Source organism: Dermochelys coriacea, chromosome 1 (genome assembly GCF_009764565.3).
Source record: "Dermochelys coriacea isolate rDerCor1 chromosome 1, rDerCor1.pri.v4, whole genome shotgun sequence".
In the NCBI taxonomy this organism is placed as follows: Eukaryota; Metazoa; Chordata; order Testudines; family Dermochelyidae; genus Dermochelys; species Dermochelys coriacea.
The window spans coordinates 263,159,368-263,184,326 of NC_050068.2; the positions used below are offsets into that span (position 1 = coordinate 263,159,368).

Below are 24,959 nucleotides of genomic sequence, written 5' to 3' on the forward strand. Positions count from 1 at the left end.
TGGCGATGAGTGGTCAAGCGTTTTATTTTACATCCCATTCAAAAGATGACACTTCTACAGAAATCCAGCACCTCACAACTGGATACTGTGCTACTGGTACAGTATCAACTCAGTGGGAAGAATATCATGAATACCTTTTTTATTTTTTTATTTTTTTTTTAAAAAAAACCAGAATCCTGGGTATTCTTTAATAAAAATTAATAACTGAATTTTGCTCTTATATAAATGCTTTTCATCTGTAGATCTCAAAGCAATTTACAAAAAGAGGCATCAGGTCTACCCAGCAAGCCAGTGGCAGAACCGGAAATGGAACACAAGTCCCAGTTTAGTGTTTATCCACTAGACCACACCCAAAAATGAGTTGTTGGATCTCCTCTTTGGAAGTTTCTAATGCAAGTTCTGATCAGGTACGACCACTTTGGTTTACATCTGAGGAGATTACAGCATCAGATGGAAGGGGTAAAGGCCATACGGTAAAACTAAGCAAAAAAAAACCATACAGCCCCAGCAATCCCAAGTGTTCTGCTACAAGTAGAATGCATACATCAGAATAAATCACTGAGAACAATATGGGAAAATGTCAGTTTCAAGCTTGCAAGAGGATGACTAAACAGAAAGAATAACGCTATTTTGAAAGCTGGGAGAAGGATCTTAGTGCATCTTAAAAAATTTCAAATAAACTGCTGCTTTAGGTTCTACAGATATGACGTTAAAACACAACAAACTTTCTCAGAGCTCTCTGATCAATACCATAGGTACACAATGGCAGTTCGTTTAAAAGGATTTCTTTGTTCACACTTTCAAAACAGACTTAGACAGCTGGCTTGCTGGCTGGTTTGTAAGTGCTACAAGTTTATGCTGACTGGATGAGTTAATGAGTAAGAGGAGGTTACTTACCTGTAACTGGAGGTTCTTTGAGATATGTGGTCCCTATTTGTATTCCAATCATGGATGCGCGTGCAGGCCATGCGCTGGAGGGTTTTTGTAGCAGTGTCCGCTGACGCACACGTGTCATGTGTCTCCTTGTGCTCCCAGCCGAGGTTATAACAGGCCGTGGAGGTCGACGCCTGTTGAGCAGTTATTGGAATACAAATAGGGACCACACATCTTGATGAACCTCCAGGTACAGGTAAGTAACCTCTTCTTCGAGTGATGGTCCTTGTATGTACTCCAATCGTGGGTGAGTAGTGAGCAGTAATCAGTATGGAGGCGGATACATGGATGCAGAAGGAAACGCTGTTTGCAGTACAATACAGCACACGGCAGCGTCCACAGCCATCCGCTGTGTCCTCCTCCAAAAAACAACATATTGCTGTTTGCTTTTCCCGCCGGAGAGCCTGGAGGTGCTTTCTGAGATGAAGTTGTTGCACCTCCAGGCTCTCCGGCGGGAAAAGCAAACAGCAACATGGGCTTCCCTGAGGCAGTAGAGACAGTGTTGGTGCTTGTCATTTATAGAGAATGAGGGCAGGAAAAAAAGTTCTTAAACCCAGGATTGGAAGGCACAAACCATGGGAGAAAAAGGTCAGACTCCAACCAGTGAAAACTATAACTAAGTAACTATCAGAATTATGTAAAACTATCTACACACTACAAAAAACAACAAAGAAGAACTATATAGGAGGTAGAATAAAAGCTCTCTTAGTGTAAACACTAAGATCACAGAGGAACAGCGGTTCTAACTCCAGCCATGTGGCGGTAAGAGGGAACTGGAGAGGTGTCAACCCATATGGCTTATGATAACCTTGGCTGTGAGCACAAGGAGACACATGAGCAGGTCAGTGGACACTGCTACCAAAACCTACTGTCTTGTGCGCATGGCATGCATGTGCACCCACAACTGGGATACATAATAGGGACCATCACTTGAAGAATGCAGGCTTTGGTTTCATATCCTCCTATCTACAAACCTTTGGAAATAAGACATCATCATCCTTCATTTTGGATACAGTGGGAATGATTCTCCACTTCTGGTGCGTTAGGGATACCCTGTCTCTCTCTGATGGTGCAAAACTGCCCTTAAAGATGGGCTAACCTGTGGTTGGTTAACCTATCACCCCAACATAGGCAGAATCTCACTTGGCATAGAGCCACTATCTGCCTTCTGGACACTAGGACAGGGGCATGGCCAGTGTTCCATTATGCCTATGATGCAAATTATGAGACTAGCTTAAAAATCCATTTATTTTTCTTCACTTTCTTGTTTCTGAGCTTTTAGGTTACATACGGGTCACATTTTTAAGCTTTTCTCCATCACCATGAAGGCTAGAAACTTGCTTAAAAAAATGTAAGCAGAGATTTTTATGTAATAACATGACTCCAGGAACTGGAGCTTTAAGTAAAATACCTCATACTGTGAGATCTGTGATAAAATTGTGAAAGCTGACAATGCAATTATGGTCCTTGAGGGCCACTGGCTTCTGGAGTAAATTAGAGCATGTATATTGGGGACTTGACTGGTGCCTGATGGTCAGGGCTGGGAGTCCAAAGCTACCCTTGTCCCTACCCTGATTTTCACAGAGTGCTCCTTGGCCAGACCCAAAGGTAAGGTCCAGAGTGTGTTTGATGTGGAAAACATTAGCCTGGGGAGTCTGCAATAGGGCTTAAAAGTCTCATAAGTAATACACATCTCAAACACACAATCGCCTTTGTTAAATGAGGATTTCCATGGACCAAAAGGATCTGTAAGTGGGGTGGGGATAGAGGACAATGCTCCTGCTGTCAAACAGAATTCTACAAGACAAAAATGTTGTGAATGTAAATAGATATAAAGCAATAATAGGGCAGGCAACAATAGTAGGGCAGGGGGATATGGAGGGTTTAAAGAGGACATTTGTTCTCCTTTCCCATATTTTTAGTTGACTTGGAAATAAACAAATTTGTTTGCTTCTTTATGTATTAACAGCAATTCCAACAGATCAAAAAAATGTGCTCATACATATAATCCAATCCTACAATTCTCAACTGGGTTTAATGCAACGAATAACAGTGTTAGTTAATTGCTTCTACTGAGTCAGAGAGCACAGGCAATTGTTTTTTGTTGATACTGTTTTTCAACCAGCTATATGACATTTCTTAAACAGGATATTAACTACAAGAGGAGCTAGGACCGATCCCAGTATTTAGGTTACCTGGCTTTACATTATAAAACTTTCAACATTTTAAAGATGTTCTAACACCGCCATTGTTTGCATCAGGCCTTTACAAATTTGGCAGGGAGAAAGTCCTTGTGATAGAAAAGTACGTTTTCTTTGCCCCACAACATTCATTCAATTTTAACTGAGATGTAAGCTATTAAAAATTACCATTTCCCTTCTGTCACTTACATTCCTCAGAAAAATGTTGATAGCACATGAAAACATAACTTAAGAACCATTCTAGAAAGCTGGATCCATGCTGCCATCAAGCAGCAGCAACACCACAAACCACACTGGGAATATTTGGGCGCTACTTGAGCACTGAGCCAGGCTCCTCCCCGGCCCACAGACGTGAAGAAAAAACATTCTTTAGTTGCATATGTTTACCAATGCTAGGAATCTGGGTAATATGAGAAACCAGAATTTAACATTTATGAGCATAAATTCAGCCTAGTTGGTATTGCCCAAACCTGGTGGGAAGATTCACATGATTGAATGTTAAAATCAATGGTTATAAACTATTTATGGAGCACTGATTGGGCAAAAGGGGAGGGGGTCAAAAACGGCATTAACTGTTTTTGAGCCACTGACAACTCAGAAGCAAATGTTCTGGAATTCTTACAGATCAATATCCTAAAAGATAAAGCACAAGATGGGGTACTAGTAGTTGTGATTTCCTACAAATCACCAAAATCACACTGGAGAACACTTGACTGGCTCCGTAAGCACTTATCTATACTTTGTTGGAAAGAAAGCTGAATTATTATGGTGGACTTCAATCCGAGCGACATGTATTTACAGTCTCATGTGGCCTGTAGCAGGGAGATGGAACCAGCCCCAACTGTGAAACTTCACTCGCCTCCCCAGGTGGAAAAGATTAGCAAAGTCACATGACAGGCAGATCATTGTCTAAATCAGGCCTTTGGGGTGGAGATAAATATGTTACTTACACTATAGAAACTGTAGTTCTTTGAGATGTTGTAGTCAGTGTGGATCCCACTGTCACTGCACATGTGCCTCTCATACATGAGACTGAATTCCTTTCACTGGCAACATCTGTGCACACGCCAAGAGTCTCTTCATATTCCTGCACAAGTGCATGAAAGAGGAGGATGGCTGCAATCCTCCTTCAGTTCTCTCTCAATTTAAAGCCTGTGCAGCTGAGCACTCAGAAAAGTGGGGATGGAAGGCTAATTGTGGAATTCACACTGACAACACCACCTCAAAGAACTAATTTTGTAGGTTGAAGAACAATATTTTCCTCTTCAAACGTGTGTCTGTGTAGATCCCATTGTAGGTGACCTGGAAAGCAGTATTCTCCTCTGCATGGCTGGTAAGAGGACTATCAGTTGTGTTAATCAAATAAAGATTTAAAGATAGACGTTCTGGGTCTTCTGAACTTGGCATCTGCCCTAGCTGCCATGTCAAGTGTATAATGTCTAATGAAGGTTAGTGTGTTACATCACATTGCTGCCTTACAAATCTCTGAAATTTGCACATCTCTGAAGACGACTAATGAGGTCCCCTATGCCCTGGTGGAGTGAGCCTTGACATTCAGAGGGAGAGCTGGTAACAGGTGAAAATGCACTGTATAATCTACTTGGAAAGTAGCTGAGAAGAGATCAGCTAAGCCATTTGGTATACATGATATGGCCACAAAGATGACGAGGAGAGCTAAGGGCTCAGTCCTGTCTAGATAGTAGAATAGGGCTCTGGAAGTATCCAGGGTATGACATTTTTCTCCTGGAGAGAAGTGAAATTTTTTGAAAGAAGTCTGGTAAGGTGACTGATTGATAGTCTGATTGAAGTGAAATCTTCAAACTTGGGAATGAACTTGGTGTTTGTTCTCATGACCACCATTTCCCTGTGAAATGACGTACATGGCAGTCAAGCCACAAGGGTTTGAATGTCACTGACCAGGTATTGATATAATGGTGACTAGAAAGACCATCTTGATGGTAAGGTGGTACACTGAACATTCTGATAGAGGTTTGGAGGGGAGGCTCCATGAACTACAAGAGGACCACACTGAGGTTCCAGGTAGGAACGGGTCTCTAACTGGAGGGCAGGCATGGAAAAGGCTTTTGAAGACTCTAGACACTGTGGGGTGAGAAAAAACGAATGTGACTGAACTGGTGCAAGATGCACAGCTATTGCTGCTAGATGGACTTAGAGTGAAATGTCAGCCCTGACTGTTTCAAAAGCAGCACATAGTACAGGATCATTGGGATTGGGGCTTTGACCAGATTCACATAGTTCTAAGTTGGCCATATTAAAAAAACAAAACAAAAAACAAACACATCCCCCAAACCAAAACAAAAAAAGTTTTCATTTCACAAAGTAGGTTCTTCCTGTGAAAGCCTTCTTGCTCTGCATAAGAATTTCTTGCACCTGTCTCAAGCATTCCCTGTCAGTTATATTCATCCAGCCAGCATCCAAGCTGTCAGGTACAGCAACTGTGGGTCCAGATGCAATATCTGACACCCTAGATGCTATGTCTTGGTAAGAAGGGAGGAAAATGGGAACTTGGCTGGACATCTAGCTGTAGGTGTGATAGCCTTATACGCCAAGATAATTTTGGCAATCATGATAGTGACGTTGTCCCATTTGGTCTTGGATATTATCCTGCTCGAACTGCCTGCCTGAAGACTGTTGTATGCAGCTCACAGCGTCAGTAAGTTTGGTCGCCCTGGGTTAGAGGAAAGAATGATCAGAGCACTGAAACATCTTATGGAGTGTGGTAAAACTGCAGGCACCAAGACCTTCATCGGTGGTGAGACATTCACCCTCTTGAGCCGGCATATGGAGGGGCAGCATTAACTGCAGGAGTTTAGACTTCAGTTTTTCGAAGCATCCAGGCAACAGCAGCATCAAGGAGGTCCAGCAACTAGAGTGTGTCAACTGCCATAGACAAAGACATGGGCACTGCCAATTGTGTGCACTGATTGTGAGCAAGTGGGAATGGAAGATGGGTTTGCCCTATACGAACAGCGACTGTAAGCCCTGCCTATTTGCACATAGCATCAAGAAAATATGAGGTGGCCTAGAATACTAAAGATACTGCAGGAAGAGAAGCAAACTGTCTGGTGTCAAAGGAAATGAGGTTCTGGTAGATATCGAGAGCTTGCCTTGGGATGGGCAAGGCTTTGGACAGTAATATGACAAGCTGGTCATGTGGTTAAATAAGGTGGAGATAAAACAGGAGCCTGTGGAGAGCCGAAGGAAAGACTTCAGGTAGAAAGCCCTGGGCGTGGCTGCTCGCTAGAGAGTCAAAGGAGCAGCAAGGCTGAATAAGCTGCTCTAACACAGAGGCTCTCCATAGCTTCCAGGCAGAGGGCATGGGGCCTGCAGGAAGCAGGAGCCAGCTAGGAAAATTTGAGCATAGAGAGTAAGTCTGCTAGAGGATAGCCTCAGCAAAGACAGGACTACAAACCCGGCACCAATGGTTGTGAGCAAGTGAGGAAGACTGGGTAGGAGTTCATGCTTCTTTGGGAACTTAGTTAATAAACACAGACAAGGGGTCTTACTCAATACATTAAATTTTATGTTGAAGTTACTGGGGAAACTGGAGAGAGAAACAGAAGTAGCAGCTAGCCTGAAACCAGAACAGGTATGGTGGCCCTGCTATATGGCCAGTACTAAAACATTCTTGGAATTTCTAAAATTAAAGATTACAATTTCTTAATTCAAAATCTGTTACATCTAACATGGGGCAATTCTATATTAAACCTCATCTTGCCAGATAAAGTGGAATTAATCACAGAAATAAAAACTAGTGGTTGCTTAGATGAAAGTGATCATGACTTGAGAGAGCTGTATTTTTATGTGCAAACAGAAAGAAGTCCAAAAACCATTAATACAAATACTGGGTGCTTTAAAAGGCCAATTCACAATTCTGAAAACAATTATAGCCCAAATCAGCCGGAAGAAAAAAATTTAGTGAAAAATGTGAATGATAATTGGGAACCATTTAAGAACATTTTATTAAATGCCCCAAAATCCACAATGCCACAAATGAGGGTGTGGGGGTGGTAGTGGTGGTAGAGTCTATGCTGATTTTAAAAACTTGGCTTAGAGGGGAAGTGAAAGCAGCTATAATATAAAATAAATGGAAAAAAGAAGATGCCGATAGCAATGAATATAAATTAGACACTCGGAACTGTAGAAAAATGCTAAGGAAAGCAAAAGCACACAAGATAGAAATCAATGGCCAGCAGAGATGAAGATAGTAAGGAAGAGGTGGTTTGGAGGGCGAGGGGGGTGTTGTGTATTTTTTTAAAGTGTATTAGGAACAAAAGAATCCTAACAATGGTATTGGTCCATTACTAAATGGAAATGGTAGAAATGTCAAAAATAATGCAGAAGAGGCAGAAGTGTTCAATAAATATTTCTGTTCTGGCTTTTCCACAAACACAGATGATTTGTTCATATCATATGATTATAAAATACTTATTCCAGCAGTAACTCAGAAGTTAAAACAGCAGCTACTTAAGACATTTTTAAATCTGCAGGTCTAGATATTGTGCATCCAAGAGTTTTCAAAGAGTTGTCTCAGGAGCTGAATGCACCATTAATGTTGATTGACAGTAAGTCTTGGAACACTGGGAAAGTTCCAAAGTACTGAAAGAAAGCTATTGTGCCAATATTTTAAAAGGGTAAACACAATGATTTGAGTAATCTTAGGCCTGTCAACCTGACATCAATCCCAGACAAAAAAAATGGAATAACCGACACAGGACTCAATTAATAAAGAATTAAAAGAGTAATATAATGGAAAATAGATCTTGTCAAAGTAACAATCTCTTTTTCTAATAAGCTTAAAAGTTTGGTTGATAAAGGTAGTAATGTGGACTTAATAGACCTTTAAAAGGCATTTGACTGAATACCACATGACATTTTGAGTAAGAAACTACAACTATGCAAAAATCAACACGGCACACATTAAACATTAAAAATTGGGTGATAAGTCTCAAAATGTAATTTTAAACAGGGAGCCACGAAGCAGATATGTTTTTAGTAGGGTACCATAGGGATCAGTTCTTGGTCTTATACTATTTAACTATTTTATCAATGACCTGCATACAACCATTACTGACAAAGTTCACAGATGACAGAAAAACTGTGAGAGTGGTAAATAATGAAGAGGATACAGATACACAGATACTGAGCAATCAGGATTGCTTGGAAAGTTGGAAGAAAACAAAACATGCATTCCAATAACTGAACGTAAAGTCAAAGTCGTATCTAGGAACAAAGAATGCAGACCATATTTACAGGAAGGAGGAGCTATTCTGGCAAACAGTTTCTTTGAAAGAGACTAGAGGATCATGGAAATAATCAGTTACACGAGCTCCTAGCGTAACATTATGGCCCAAAGGGTTAATGTGATCTTTGGATGTATAAACAGTGAATACTGAGTAGGAGTAGAGAGGTTATATTAACTCTGAATTCAGAACAGGTGTGACCGCTACTAGAATAGTGTGTCCAGAATTCAAGGACATTGATAAGTTGGAGAGGGTTCAGATAAGAGACACAAAAACAATTAAAGGATTAGAAAATATGCCTATAGAGAAAGACTCAAACTCAATCTAACTTATCAGAAAGAAGGTTAAGGAGTGAGTTGATCATAGTGTATGAGTACCTATGGAAACAACACTGTGATAATAGGGGCCTCTTCAATCTAGCAAACAAAGGTAAAACAAGATCTAGTGGCTGGAAACTAAACAAATTCAGTCTAGAAATGGGGCACAAGTTTTTAACAGTGAGTGTACTAAACTATTGGGATAACTTAGCAAGGGTTGTGCTGGATTCTCCATCACTGGAAATTTTTAAATCAAGATTTTTTTTTTTTTTAAAGATACTCTAATTCAAACAGGAATTAATTCAGGAAAGTCATACTATGGCCAGACTAGATTCTCACAATAGTCCTTTCTGGCCTTATCTATGAACCATAATCCTCAAATGCAGTGGATGGCCCCAGCATCACATCCACCTTCCTTGGTGGGGGCACCACATGGGGCAGGAGCTTCCCCAACTCCTCAATCAGGAAGAAAAAAAATGGGCCAGACTCCCCCATAAACCTCCAAACCCAGCATATGGTGCCTGTAAATCCCTTCTTACTGTGGCATACACAACTTTCTTTTGCTGCCAGCTAATATAGTGAGATCTGTAAGTACTACAAGTCTTCAGCATTGCAGCACAGATTTAGGGTTCAAAGAGTGCTGATGATGCTTTATGAAGGAGGCCATTACAGATGTACATAATATATCTGTTTTTACTTTTTTCTTAAAAAACAAAAAAGAACAAAAACAAACGTAGGACACTACATACAAAAAGCTATGTTAAAGGAATATTATTTAGGTTGCAAAGTCAAGCTCTCAAGAAGTTAGAAAAAGTCAAATTTATGGTTGTCTACTATGCAACTTTAAGTCAGCACAGTTGTGCATATGCATTATGATACAGTGTTTAATTACTTGATCACAAAGTCTATTATTTCCTACTTTCTTCAGTTCCTCTATGCAGCAGGGATAGTAGAGGAAAGATGTGTCCCATGAATTTGGCACACACAGAGTTGTAAAAGCATAAACAATAGCTTATGGATAAGAGTGTGGTGAACAATTTGCTAACAAAAGGTAGTTATTTACACTCTAGCTTTACTCAAATGTTAACCTGAGAACTGAAGATCTCAGACCTGGAGAGATGATTAATCTGAGAATCTGTTTTGCCCAAACCTGCCAATAACCTAATAATTCCTACTAAGTGGAACAGAATATTCTGGAAATTGTAAATTCTCTTCCCTGGTTAGTGGCACCAGAGCTTTTGCAAGTCTGGCCAAGGCATATTTTCAAACTCTAACTCACATGAGCAACTATGAAGGCTAATCTTACATGGGCTGTTTTTATTCATGTACAAGCCAGTCTTGCCCAAGCCCTTTTTACTTAGCTCATTTCCAGGATGTGTGTGTACTCCTGGGCTTTCATATGCCTTCTGAAAGTATTCCATAGGATACATAATTATATTTATTAGCATAAATATTAAAACTATGCTGGTTATCCATCAATTTAACAGAGGTCGTGCTTGTTATTCTAACCCTACACAACTTAATTCTCATTGTGCAAGTCAATCCTGGAAGAGTGGCAGTAGATTACTAGACACTCTTCTTTATCAGTGCCATTACAATAAAGGAAATCAAACACAGAGGAATGGCCTCAGTTTACCAATGCTTAATCCCACTGCAATTTCCAGAAATATCATTAAGTAGTTGTAGTCCCACAGAATCTAATATATCTCTTTTCAGTATTCCAGAGAAAACAAACTCTGCTCCATTACACCACAGACGTGCCAATATATGTTGTGCTGAAAATTCCTTCCCTCCCGAACCCTAAGGTCAGTTGGAACCCTGCCCCTGTGAGGAAGCACCCCTTTCACCAGTGTGAAACCATTTCACCACATGCATTAGAAAGATTTAGTGAAAACATGTTCAAGACCAATCTTCAATCACATTTATGAGAAAGGATAGTGACAAAAAGAAACTTCAAACTAAATCTCATTACGAGTCCCACAATTGAGTCTCATTAGATACATACCTGCACGCTGCCTGCTACAACTGGAGACCCTGAGGCAGAAGATGGCCTGTGTGGCGTTGACAACTGTTTAGTAGCACCCTGTGTTCCACTTCCTGCTCCCCCAGAGAGACTAGTCCTACTTGCTCCGCTTGAATTAGGGTTACTGCCTCTGCTGGCAGGTACATTCATTCCGACTCCACTCAAGTTATTTTTGCTAATAGGCCCAGAGGGAGAAGAGTTGGGCAACTTTGAAGAGGCCTGAGGGTTCTTTGCAGGCTGAAGGCCTGTGGTGCGACTAGAGGGCAGCAAATTCATTGTTGGAGACTGCCTGCTGATATTTACTCCACTGGGCTGTTTATGAAGGGGGCTGCTACTGGAGTGACTACTCTGGGGTACTAGTGCACTTGAACTGGAAGAAGTGAGTGATGTTGTGGGCCTGGAGGATGAGGTTGATTTAGATGGAAATTTAGATGATGCTGTGGGCTTGGGTGTGACAGAGGCTTTGGGTGCTGTGGACTTGGGAGAGGCAGCAGGTTTAGGAGAGGCAGTCATGGAGAAGGGAGGCTTGAAACCCTGGGAAGAACCCTGCGACACCATAGTCTTGGCAAAACAGTTACTAGAGGTAGAGGTGCTGGATGTTGTCCGAGAAACTAGAGGGTGGGATACTTGAGAACCACTTCCAGATGAGGGGTTAGACAGAGGAAGGCGGTACATTACTGGCTTATCTGGACTCTTGATGACTGGGGATGAACAGGAGAGCTTGGGATTGCTACTCAGTTTCACCACTGGATTGGTCTGTGACTTACTAATAGTTGCTTGTAGAGGAGACACATATTTCTGTTGGACAGCTGAATGCTGGTGCATCTTTGACACTTGTAATGTTGAGGAAGAACCACCTTGGCCCTCTGAAGAGGATACCAGGATAGCAGCATCCTTGCACCTCTGAGAGGAGGAGGAAGTAGCTGCTTGGGCCTTGGAGGAGGAAGAAATATGGGTCTGCGAAGAGGAAGCAGCTTGGATCTGGCTTGACCTCTGTAGTCCTTGCTGAAGTAGCTTGGCTGGCAAAGGTTCCAAGGAAACCTTGGGGTTTTGAATTGAAGAGCCAGCAATAAGGCCTGAAGAAATGCCCGTGTGAACTAAGTCCTGGGGTTTCTTTGGTACTGGTCCTGTGTGACCAGCGATAAGACTGGATGAATGTGGAGTCTGAGCTGGCTCTACCTTCTTTGAAGTTGCTAGAGGCAACTTACTCATGATGCTTGCTAGCTTCTCTTCTCTCAGCCCAGGGCGAGGTCTTGAGGTTGTTGTGTCTATGGTGGACCCCACGGGCAAGATCTTGGCTCCATTGTTGATAACTGCCAAAGCATCAGATATAGAATCCAGAGAGGGTGGGTGGAAAGAGAGGTCTTCATCCAGTGAGTCATCCAAACAGATGGTCTCTGGAGCTGATGTACAGATAGAGCTAGCTACTGTACCGATAGGTGCACTGGAATTCAATGTAGTAGCACAAGCTGAAGTCACCAAAGATGTACAGGCTTTCTGCTCTTTCTTTGGACTGGAGTCCTGGTGGGGGGTGGAAGGGTATGGGATAAAAATATAGAAAAAACAATAGGAAGTCACAATGTCCTCTACAAAGCAGATAAATATAACTTTATTTAGCAATCTATCATTCTGCAAATCCAGAAGCATAGCTCTACTGTTGTATTTTTCCTTTAAAGGTAGTCTCAGCATTATCTGATACCTAGATGCTGAAGTACAGAATACCTTGTTCACCAGGTAGTAGGGTACGGGAAGGGGAGAACATAATATTCAGTTATGAGAAACAGGTATCATGCTCTGCAAGCGATCATATTAAGAACACTGAATGTAAAAATGTGAGTTAAGTGGTAAGGCATTGGGAATGGCCTCCATGCCATCTTGATGCAAAATCCTAGATAATGACCATGCTATGAACAGGATCCAAGATCCTCAAAAAGTACTTAGATGCCTAACTCCCATTGATTACAATAAACTGACATTTAGTATATGTAAGGCACTCACCCCTTAATATCTAGGCATCAATAAGGTTACACATTATAGAACACTGTCCCACCTTTCTCTGCCTGCATGAATGAACACATACAGGAAGAGATGGTGCAGCAAGGAAGTGGTTCTAGAATGCAACATTTTAAAATGGGTAGTTTCAGTCAAATTCAGTCCTGTGTATATAATGTAACAAAGTGACATCATGATCTACTGTACAGGCCAACATATTCCTGGAGTACGTTAGCAGTATACTTAGTGTTGCTCACAGGAACAAGACCTAGAGCTGTAGTTCCACTTGGAATATCAAAGAGTAAACTGTATTATAGAGGCTTACGGAGCTAGTCTTCAATATGCTGAAAGTTAAGGCAAATCTGAGCTACACACATAACTACAATGGAACTCAGAGGAAATACAGTCAAGACTAGTTAGAGGCTACATCAGCTTACTACACTGAACTTGTCCACCCAAATATGCAAAATTTTCCAGTGCTATGACCTAATTTAAGACGAAAATGAATTCACCAAAGCACATGCATTTTTTAAATATTTGTAATACTTTAACGCATTTAGTACCTTCTTACAGCCCATTTGAAATGGCTTTATAACTTAAATTACAATAAAGCCAAATGGTATATTACCCACTTTAAAGCCTATGGCATAAGTCTCTAAAGTGAGTAACTGCATGTGGTGTCACCACATGCAATTAAGTGCAGTTTGAAACAAGTAACCAGTGATTTTCAATTGATACAAAATAGGATCATTAGCAATATATTCATGCTAAATGGTTTAGTATGTGAACAAAGATTGCATTATGCAAACTGATGTTAACTGGATTCCACTATATTTCCTCCTTGTCAACAGGGCCATTAAGCCAAATACTTGAGAGGCCACAACGAACAGGAGGCAGATTTTTTAAAAATGTGCATATGCTCTTTTAGGGAGGTTACCAAATGGGTCCACTCAAAGAACCTGGATCAAGTGTGCGATTAAAAGAGCTGGTCAAAAAAATGGAATTTCTAGCCCAAAGGAAATTCTGAGATTCCAAAATTTGATTTAATCCCAAATTGGGATGAAAAGTTGAAATCTCAGTATTTTTTGAGAAATGAAATATTCTGAAATATTTCAGTTTGATCTTACTGAAATTATACAGTTCATTTTTACTTTGTTTTGACTTTCATGTATAATTTATGTCAAAACAGACTTTTGTTATATATTATAATTCGTAATATAATAAATTGAAACAAAATTTTGACCTTAATGTTAAGTTTCATTTTCTGTAGAAAATTTTGACGAAATCAATGTTCCCATGAAACCTTTTGATTTCATGAAGTCAGTATTTTCTGACGGAAAACTGTTCCCTTGGAAAGTTTTCAACTAGTTCTAGTGATTTAGCTATGGAAAAAGGAAATTTTTTTTTAACATGCACCATGTTCAACATCACTTCCTGAACATTTGTATGCAATATTTACCTTCACTTTGGGTTTAGGTGCCAGAATCACCTTCTTCTTTGCCCTAAAGCAGAAGACAGAGAGAGATACACACACACACAAATCAAGAGAAAAGACAGAGGGTTAGTCATTCTAATTCTAGAATTCGTAATCATCAGAGCAACAAGTTCAGAGGACCACAGAAGATTCCCCCCCACCCCCCAATCTAAACTGCAAAGGTCCCTGAGACAAAAGTTCAGTTAAGGATGGGAGGGAATGGGCAAAAAGGAGGAAGCAGAGATGATATGTAGTGCAATATCATGCTTGTCATGCTTCCCTGTGCTTCCTTAGATACATCTGATATGCTTACTGACAATCAATTCTGCCTCATATATACCAAGTTAAAAGAGACTCTCATTTTTCCCTTTTGAAGCAGAGAATATTTTTATTCCAAATTATAATAGAGACTACACAGTTTAATGTAAACTTATATTTCAACCTATTTCAGACACAACTGTGTTTGCCTGCTTGGTAGCAGCTATAACTTTGTGCAATCTGGAGTGATCTATGATAGTTATACCCATAGCGGAAGGCCTGTGCTGCTCTACAGGTGTGGCAGTTGGGAGAAGTAATTGACCAATGTGCAATCTTCCTCACACGATCAAGGAAATTGTTCCATTCAAATTAGATATACATTAAAGGTGGTGATTGGCTGAGTTACCACTGATATCACAATGGTCTAGAACTCTTGATGTGGCATAGATACATGCTTTGCTGTTACATGAGTTTAGTCTGTTTAATTCAAAATGACTGAAAACTTGTGAATTGGATGGTAATAGACTGCAAGTCCTAATGATGATTGAACCTGGTGATAATCTGAATAAAAAGAACTCTCAAAGAGTTTCTGTCACTTCATATTGTCACTTTGAAGCCTAATGTCTGAGTCAACCATGCAATCTTATTACATAGATAAAAGTGCCTCATACACCGGCTACTAGATTCGAGAACAACCTATGGCATCTGGGTGTCCTGAATGTTTTCACATCTGTATTTTGTTATCAAACCATACAGGAAAAATAAATATTAAAAAGGACAAAAGAGCAATAAAGAATGAATTTCTGTCTGATTAGCTTATAAAATGGAAAAATGTCGATAATTAACTTTTGGAACTCTGTGATATGATTGAGGCAACCAGTTTAGTAAGATGCGAAAAAGTTTAAACATTTAAATGAATATGAATAGCATCTGCCGTTATATTGAACAACAATAAGGGCTAACAATCCTCAGCTGCAAAGGCTGAGGAATACCATACTCCCACCTGCAACCTCCTCCTCCACACACATACCTTTGCCCTTCCATTTCCTCAAAAGTATTAAATAGTTTAGTGCATTCTACTGTTTTTATGCCCTTCTCTGAAACAGGATACTATACTTGATGGACCATTATTCTGTTATTATTTGTAAGATTAACATATAATTTATTTATTTATTTTTGCTTATTACAGGAGTTACAATTTGCTTGGTCTTCAAAGTTATAAATGACTATTCCAGTTCTGTCTGAACTACAATGAGTCCTCACAGACAAGAGCAGCAGTGTTTGAGGGCTAGGGAAGGTAGAGTTTCACTCAAATCAGAGTGGATATCTTAGTAGATGTGTTTTTGTGGAGTGGAGTGAAGAGAGAAAGAGTAAAAGAAATGCCCACATGCTATAATACCTATTTGCCAAGGGTGGTGCGAAGTTTAGGATTCATAAATCACTTTGAAATCCTTGGATGAAAGGCGTTATACCAGTATTAATATCTGTTTCAGCTATTTAACCACTTCACACTTGAATTATGCAAACCACAGTGCCTCAAGAACACCAAAGTGGTAAGTCAGAGAGTTAAATCATTAAAAGACAAAATCCTAATGTATTCTAAAGCTCCTCAAGTAAAAACAAACCAACAGCAGGAGGTAGAAGCAGTGAAAATAATCCAGAAATCGGTCTGAACTCCTAAGGAATACAGCAACACACAAGGCTCGCCACAGCTGCCCAGACAACTGAAGCACAAGGAAGGGATACCAGCAGGTGCCAGCTTTGTACTCACGGAGCAGAAGTGAGATGGTTGTGAACACTTCGGCTTTCTTTAAAGAGCATCCTGAAAGAGAGGGAGGGAGAAAGAGAAAGACATACATTGATTCTACGTGAGCAACCATGACATGGTTACTAGCAACTCATCTACTACTGGATTTTCAGATAGGCCATTTGTTTAACTGCCCCCTAAGCACGAAGCAAGCAAGCAGTTTATTTGTACGGTTGTCTCGGTATAGTTAAAAACAAACAGTCAACCATGAACGGAAGAATGCTGCAAAACAGATTATAATTCACATTCGATATAGATAACTATTGAGCTGGCAGAAAGCAATGTAGACAAGTATTACCTTCAATGGGATAGAAGTATTGTATTTTAAAATGTCCCCCTCCCCTTGTCAAGGCTCTCAGTGCAATGTACAACCAAAAAATCCCATCAATATTTCAACACACTGTAATGGGGCAACACCATGGTCCTTGATTTAAATTAATTTTTGGCACTGCAAGGGTCTACACACCATAGTTTCCTTACCATGGGGGAGGAGGAAAGCAGAATCCAAAAAGACATGCTAGCTCCCAAACATCTCAGCATCATGTACAGAATACCAAAAAATTGCTACACACAATTACATCACTTAGGCTACTTCGACATGGTCAAAAATTCACCAATGGACTCAACAAGTACAGCTCTACCAATGAGAGCAACAGTGGATGTTTTAATGTAGATAGGATTCAGGTGTTATTACCTTGTCATCAGATCCTACTCTGAGATGGGTTGAACAACATGGTGGTAAAAATGCCTACATGCTGTCTACACTAGAACTTCTACTGTTGCTACCATTGATGGAGCTGCATTAGCGGTGAATTACAATCCCTCCTCCTTCCCGTCCCGCCCCCCCAGGCAAGGCATTTACACTAGGACAACGAAGCATTCTTCTGCATGGCTTCTATCAGGCAACTTACCCACCATTTCACCTAATCCTCAACAGCTGTCTAGAGCTGTGTGTGTAGAGGTACACCACAGCAGAAAAACATGTTTCCTAGTATATGTGAAGCATTGCAGCATGAGGCAGGTCCAAGAGCAGAATATCATAAATCCCATAAGAAAACTCTCAAATCCCATACAAAAACTCTCCCAATTGTCTTTTCATTACAACTCCAAACCCCTTCCTTTCCTCAATTCCATTGTTAATTCTTTTGACTCCATTCTCTCAGCTGCTCTCTAGTCTTACACTCCCTTTTACTTCCACCAATTTTACCAATCTTGTCTCACATCCCATCTACTGTTCCTGCTCCCAAGCCACTGAATGCCTATAAAGAAAATGCAGGGAGAATATGAACTGTCTCCTCTACAAGTTTGTTTTGTTCTGCTTAATTACTACTATCTTATTCAAACAGTTTTATCTCTCCTCAATCTCCTCCCTGTGCCCTTTCTTTACCTTAAGATCCTTTCCTCAACTGAGACACACCAACCACCATCAACCTGGAATCTGGGGTGGAAATTACAACGTTCTCAAGACGCAAAATGGGTCTATATTAAGAGAATTGAAATTAGAGACAATACTCAAATGACAGAGCAGCATAAATTCTAAAGCAAAAAATGAACTGGAAATATTGAATTTTCTGAGCACAAATACTGTGCTCAACAATATACAAAAGTTTAAGCTAACGAGAACATTCAGTTTAAGACACTCAAAAAGAACTCTATGTAGTTCAAAGAACATGCACAGGCTGCAGCAGGGCTCCCACAACACTATGCCAGTACACTCAGCAAAAGCTAACTGCAAAATCCCCTCCAAGAAAGATGAAAGACCTCACAACGATGAAAAAAACGACACTTTCTGCACCCCCCACCCACAACACACAATGGGGTTTCCAGATGAAGAAAAAATGCTGTCAGTAAACTGAATGTTTATCAAGCATATTTTACATTCATATAATGCCTTTCATCCTGAAGGATCCCAAAGCACTTCATCTATACACATGCACACCAATGAAATATAACCTCTGTGGTGGAGTAAGGCAGATGGCATATAACACATCACATCACATGACAGTGGGAGGGGATAGGGGAGTGGTGACAAGTTTTGTCCAATGACATTGGGGCAGCCCACTAACCAAATGCCAGGAGATCTTCAATGTCTCGTCTATTCTGCCTGGACACTAATTTGAATGTTTCCTCGGACAGTCTCCCTAAATGCAGTAAACTACAGGGAATTCAATGTATTATTTAGTTCATAAGAGCAAAGAACTGAGCTGAACCTGTCATTCCACAGAATCTAGATATTTCAGACCTCGTTTATATCCTCAAACCATTCTCATCTGGAATGTTACATGCCTATCCATCTATCCATGATTCAACATAAAGTGCCCCATTCATTTTCAGTTTATATAGTTCCTGTCGTTGAACAAATACCAATCCAAAGCTAACAAATGGTATAAATAATGGAACATACCAAGCATAATTACAAACACATCAAATAGGCAGGCTGGTTAATAAAAGACATACTCCACATGTTAAGTGCTAATTGCTTATTTACACCACAGTATATGGTTTGTTAGAGATCATCTTCACCATTGTCAGATAACAGGAACCCTCCCTCCCCTCACTTCTTCTTTCCCATGTACACCTTTAGGTTAAAAGGTTCCATGGACAGCTTTCTAAATATAAAGGCTACAAAGTACTCTCCTTGGAGTTTGCTGATGCCCATTCTTACTTAAAGAAAAAAGTTTCTGTAAAAAGTTATATTGAAATTTCTTCCTCTTCCTAGTCACTACGTACAGCCTTGCCAATACTCCAGAAATTGTACAGATAGATATTTATCTTGCAGGGCAGTAGCAAATTGCACAATTTTATCTCCTACACAGCTGAATCAAATTTTTGTTGGCACAAATTTGTTTATTATACCCATTAGAATATAGTATAGCTTGACTGCTGACCAGTCCATCAGATGTAGTAAAAATTCTCCTGCCAGCATTACCCCAAAACCTTATTTGCATGCACCCTTCTCTCCCCCTAAAATTATATTTTATAGCTCAATTAACTGAAATACAAGCCAATCAGAATGTTATGCATCAAAAATGGTACAACATTCAAAAGTCAAGCTGTCACACCAGTATTAATCACACATAATAATGATCAAGTCTACATCAGTTATTCTCTCTCTTATAATGTCACTGCAATGGAACATGCGTCACAAGATCAATTTCTCCTGCTTTGCCTTAGCTTTTCTTTTCCACGGACTGGTAAGTATAGCATGCAACTGGGAGTCAAGAGATTTAAGTTCTCTTCTTGTCTCTTTCACTGGCTTGCTGCAAAACCTTTGGCAAGTCACTTAGCATTTCTGTGCCTCAGTTTCCCCATCAATAAAATATGGACATTACCTATTTCACAAGGGTGCTTATTAATGTTTAGAAAACAGAGTTTTGGACAGAAATACAAGTGCATTTCCATAAGGACAGCCATATACCTATCTTTGGATCTTGTCTATTTTGAGTATTTGGTCATCTTGCTGAACTGCATTACCACCTCACATTTCAGTGAAGGAGCTATGCCACACCAGAGTATTCTCATTCCTCTACGGCCCCTCAGACTGATGGATTGTCTCCTGCTAACTGGTGTAAAGAAATGCTCAACTTTCCCTTATAGGAGTGTTCGAAGAAATCAATCAGCTCAGCAACTGCTATTACCATCCGTGTTAACTGGCTTTAGACTGCTTTACTTATATAAACTTGGCTGCCTCTTGTGCTCAGAGACTACCACGGTTCCATCTGTGGGAGCTGAAACAGCTGGGGGCAGAGATTAGAGATGATGGCAGGGAAGCATCCTGAAGTCAGATTATTTCCTGTACAAGGAATTTATGGAGTATACATAAAAGATAGGACTGAGGCTAAAGATCATTTTTGTTAAGACAGACACACCATGAACTCTTATGTCTATTTAGTGGTTCCTACAGTCAAGTATGCCATGTTCTTTGTATAAAGGACTGGCTTCAGGCTGGTCTTTCTGTATTCTCTGATTGCACCATTTCTTCCTGTCTCAGAGTAGCAGCCATGTGAGTCTGTATTCGCAAAAAGAAAAGGAGTACTTGTGGCACCTTAGAGACTAACAAATTTATTTGAGCATAAGCTTTCGTGAGCTCCAGCTCACTTCATTGGATGCATTTTCCACCGAATGCATCCGATGAAGTGAGCTGTAGCTCACGAAAACTTATGCTCAAATAAATTTGTTAGTCTCTAAGGTACCACAAATACTCCATTTCTTCCTGTGTACACATTGGGAAGCTGGGGATACCTGTGGTCTTCTGGGCTCATTAAGACTCACCATTGAGAACTATGACCATCATTCAACCTGGCTGGCTATAGCAAATAGTGTGAATATGGTACCATCATCAACAAAATGCTTAATTATGGGTGCTGGTCACCCTCAAACACATGGAGGCCCACCCCCTCCTCAAAAAGGTACCATTTGATGCTGGAGTGACTGTCAACCACCCAATCTGATGTGTCCATTTTGGCTATTGAGAAAACAGCTATTCAAGTTTATAGGTAAACTTAAAATTAACAACAACCTGGGTAGACTGATCCATTCTTTTTCTGGAATTGAAACCATGATTGAGAGTATTCTGCTGGTTTTAGAGCAGGGTCAGATGGGCATGCTGGACCTCTCAGCAATTTTGATTTTGACTGAAAGTAGGCTGTTTGGTGATGTGTTCTAAAACTACCCAGGAGTGGGTGCAGGTCATATTTAATAGTGATGGAAAACTGTCACGTCTGATTTGATAGGACACATCCCTGATGTATACCACATATCTTCCACATTTTTCAGTATACATGAGCTCTCTTGGTGAAATAGCCTCTAAATGCAGGATACAATTGTGTCAGTATGTGGATATATAATTATGTACGTCTTTCTCTGTAGACTCAGCAAGCTATTTTTCTGTCACGTAATTACCAGATCGATATATAAAACAGAAATCTTGTTGTTGGGAAGAAGTAATTGAGATGAGATAACTCTTCTCCTTTGTAGCCCCACTTGTTGAGACCACTCACCTGGAGGTAATAAGATTAAAAATCTTGAAGACACTTTTCACACATTCATCCCATCGAAAGCCATATGTCAGAAGTGGTACAATGTTTTCAGTAGCAAAGTTTGCAAAGTTTTGCTTTAATTTATCCTAGGATGACCTTGCAACAGCACTCAGGTACTTCATTTTCCTCACCAATAATCTCTCCTGATCCTCTCTTACCTAAACTGTTGTCCTGTGTCTTGTCTATCTTAGACTGTAAACACTCCTGGACAGGGCATGTGCTTCATTGTTTGTAGAGTCAGATATATTTACAGCAGTATATAAATAATAAACACAGTAATAATAGTAATAATAGACAGGTTTCAGAGTAGCAGCCGTGTTAGTCTGTATCCACAAAAAGAAAAGGAGAACTTGTGGCACCTTAGAGACTAACAAATTTATTTGAGCATAAGCTTTCATGAGCTACAGCTCACTTCATCGGGTGTATTTTCCACTGAATGCATCCGATGAAGTGAGCTGTAGCTCACGAAAGCTTGTACTCAAATAAATTTGTTAGTCTTTAAAGTGCCACAAGTACTCCTGGTTTTGTTTTTGTTTTTAAGTAATAGACATACCCATGTGAACATGAAAATTTTTATCCATTAGCACATTTACTCACTAATTTAAGAAAATCATTACACCCTCCCTTGTATTCTTTACATTGTCTACCATTGCATAAGCAGCCAAGTTATAACAGGGGTGGGCAAACTTTTTGGCCCAAGGGCCACATCAGGGCTGCAAAACTATATGGAGGGCCAGGTAGGGAACACTGTGTCTCCCCAAACAGCCTGGCCCCTACCCCCTATCCATCCCCTCCCACTTCCCGCCCTCTGACTGCCCCCCTCAGAACCCCCAACCCATCCAACCTCCCCTGCTCCTTGTCCCCTGACTACCCCAACTCCTATCCACATCCCTGCCCTCCGACAGGCCCCCTGGGACTCCCACGCCTATGCAACCCCCCCTGCTCCCTGACTGCCCTTCCCCCATCCACTCTCTCACCCCCTAATGGGCTTCCCGGGACTCCCACACCTATCCAGCCCACCGTTGCCCATTCCCTAACTGCTCCCCGCTCCCTTACCATGCTGGAGTCAGCCACTCTGCCCGGCAGGAGCGGCAGGCCAGAGAGCCGGTGGTGCAACGCGCTGAGGCTGCGGGGGAGGGGGAACAGCAGGGGAGGGGCCAGGGACTAGCCTCCCCGGCCGGGAGCTTAGGGGCCGGGCAGGATGGTCCCGCAGGCTGGATGTGGCCCGCGGGCCGTAGTTTGCCCACCTCTGGGTTATAAGCTTGTTGGTTGGTTATTTATTTATTTCAGTCATAAGTAGTGTTGGCTTTTGGCTACACTCAGAACCTCCTTGAGTCTCAGATCATCACCCAAACTCTGACACCATCCACCTTTTAGGACTCCAAGTATTATGTTTAAGCGTGGCAGAATTCATATTTTAAAACAATTTTGATGGATAATATTGATGTTTACTTTTAAGCTTTTTTACAAATATTTTTATCAATTTAAATATTCACAGTTGCAGAAAGCATGGGGTGGGGTGTCAGTTATTTAATGAGAGTAAATGATGAGATTTAAAGGGTTAAAGCATTATCAGTGTTAAAACAAATTGTCAACATCACATGCCAAAATATACGAAGTAAATATCCTTAAATCAACAAAACATATATGTTTTTAGTATTCACTTGCTAGTCCATTTGTAACAAGCCTCATTCTGAATCTAAATAACTGGATTTTGACTCTAAAAAGTTCTCATGCAGCATTTTTTTTTTTTTTTACTTTTCCGATCTGTAAATTTTCATCATCTGTGGAAATATTTTTCATTTTCTGTATGTATGGCAAAATCAACATTTATTGACAAAAATCTTATCCTTCCAAGACTAGTTATGTTTTAGAATTCGCAGTCAATTATGCCTTTTCTGTGATGGGCCCTAAAGTATGGAATTCACTCACCTCTTTACCATCTGACTGTTCATCTCTTCCTATTTTTAGAGAACACCATAGGACTTTATTTCAAACTTGCATTTTAGCCTCATTATTACCATCCCTCCTACTTTTCCCTTCTGCATTGTCCTTGGTTCATTGGTTTATTTGAATTTTAACAAGATTAAGAAACTGTTGTACTTTGGATGACGTGCAATGACACAAGTAAAGTGCCTTAGCAGGGGATAGTTTAGAAATAAAAGTACAAAGGATTATTAATAAAATGTTCTGTGCACTCTCGCTAAAATATGAGAGCACTGACATATTAAAATCGTAATCTAGTCATACGTTAAATTGATCAGAGATTACACAGACAGCGCCACTTCCTATATCACCTTAACCATCACAGGAAAAGTCTCCCCAGCAATCACCCCATAATTTCCTGTATATCTCCAAAAAGATGTGCCTTGGACCATGCTCTGAAGGTTAATAAACTCAATCTCTGGCAGACCAACAGAGAGAATAACCCTCCACTAAAAACACTCTTCTGTATTTACACAGAATCTTGAGGGCTGGAAGAAACAAATTAATTTGTAAAATCTGTCAATCTTCCTACAACTCTGTACCGGTTCAACTGGCACAGTTTAAAGCACAGCTGGTAACTTTACGTGACCTTCACTACTTTAACAAGGTAATGCGAAAGATGCCTGCCAGCTACCCTTTAAAGTGACAATGTCATGTAGTATGGCACAATATTTAAGAATATTTAGAAGAGATTTATAGAACATAATTAAAATATTTTTAGGAACATTTCATTTGTTTTCACTAACAAGGTCAGCTCCCAGACTGCTGTGCTGGGCATCACAAAATGGGGAAGAGATGGCCAGCCCTCTGTAGAGATAGAGGTGGTTAGGGACTATTTAGAAAAGCTGGACGTGCACAAGTCCATGGGGCCGGACGAATTGCATCCGAGAGTGCTGAAGGAATTGGCGGCTGTGATTGCAGAGCCCTTGGCCATTATCTTTGAAAACTCGTGGCGAACGGGGGAAGTCCCGGATGACTGGAAAAAGGCTAATGTAGTGCCCATCTTTAAAAAAGGGAAGAAGGAGGATCCTGGGAACTACAGGCCAGTCAGCCTCACCTCAGTTCCTGGAAAAATCATGGAGCAGGTCCTCAAAGAATCAATCCTGAAGCACTTAGAGGAGAGGAAAGTGATCAGGAACAGTCAGCATGGATTCACCAAGGGCAAGTCATGCCTGACTAATCTAATCGCCTTTTATGATGAGATTACTGGTTCTGTGGATGAAGGGAAAGCAGTGGATGTATTGTTTCTTGACTTTAGCAAAGCTTTTGACACGGTCTCCCACAGCATTCTTGTCAGCAAGTTAAGGAAGTATGGGCCGGATGAATGCACTATAAGGTGGGTAGAAAGCTGGCTAGATTGTCGGGCTCAACGGGTAGTGATCAATGGCTCCATGTCTAGTTGGCAGCCGGTGTCAAGTGGAGTGCCCCAGGGGTCGGTCCTGGGGCCCGTTTTGTTCAATATCTTCATAAATGATCTGGAGGATGGTGTGGATTGCACTCTCAGCAAATTTGCGGATGATACTAAACTGGGAGGAGTGGTAGATACGCTGGAGGGGAGGGATAGGATACAGAAGGACCTAGACAAATTGGAGGATTGGGCCAAAAGAAATCTAATGAGGTTCAATAAGGATAAGTGCAGGGTCCTGCACTTAGGATGGAAGAATC

General features: G+C 40.7%; 1 protein-coding gene across 3 annotated transcripts in view; it reads right to left on the reverse strand.

The window, feature by feature from the left end:
- Positions 1 to 24,959, reverse strand: part of UBN2 (ubinuclein 2) — a 102,401-nt gene that overhangs the window by 15,776 nt on the left and 61,666 nt on the right. For all 3 annotated transcript variants that reach the window (XM_038388172.2, XM_038388174.2, XM_038388171.2), the window contains exons 12-14: positions 16,234 to 16,284; positions 14,190 to 14,232; positions 10,721 to 12,259 (exon numbers count right to left, since the gene is read on the reverse strand). In XM_038388172.2, coding sequence (XP_038244100.1) covers positions 10,721 to 12,259; positions 14,190 to 14,232; positions 16,234 to 16,284 — 1,633 coding nt within the window. The remainder of the gene's footprint in view (positions 1 to 10,720; positions 12,260 to 14,189; positions 14,233 to 16,233; positions 16,285 to 24,959) is intronic.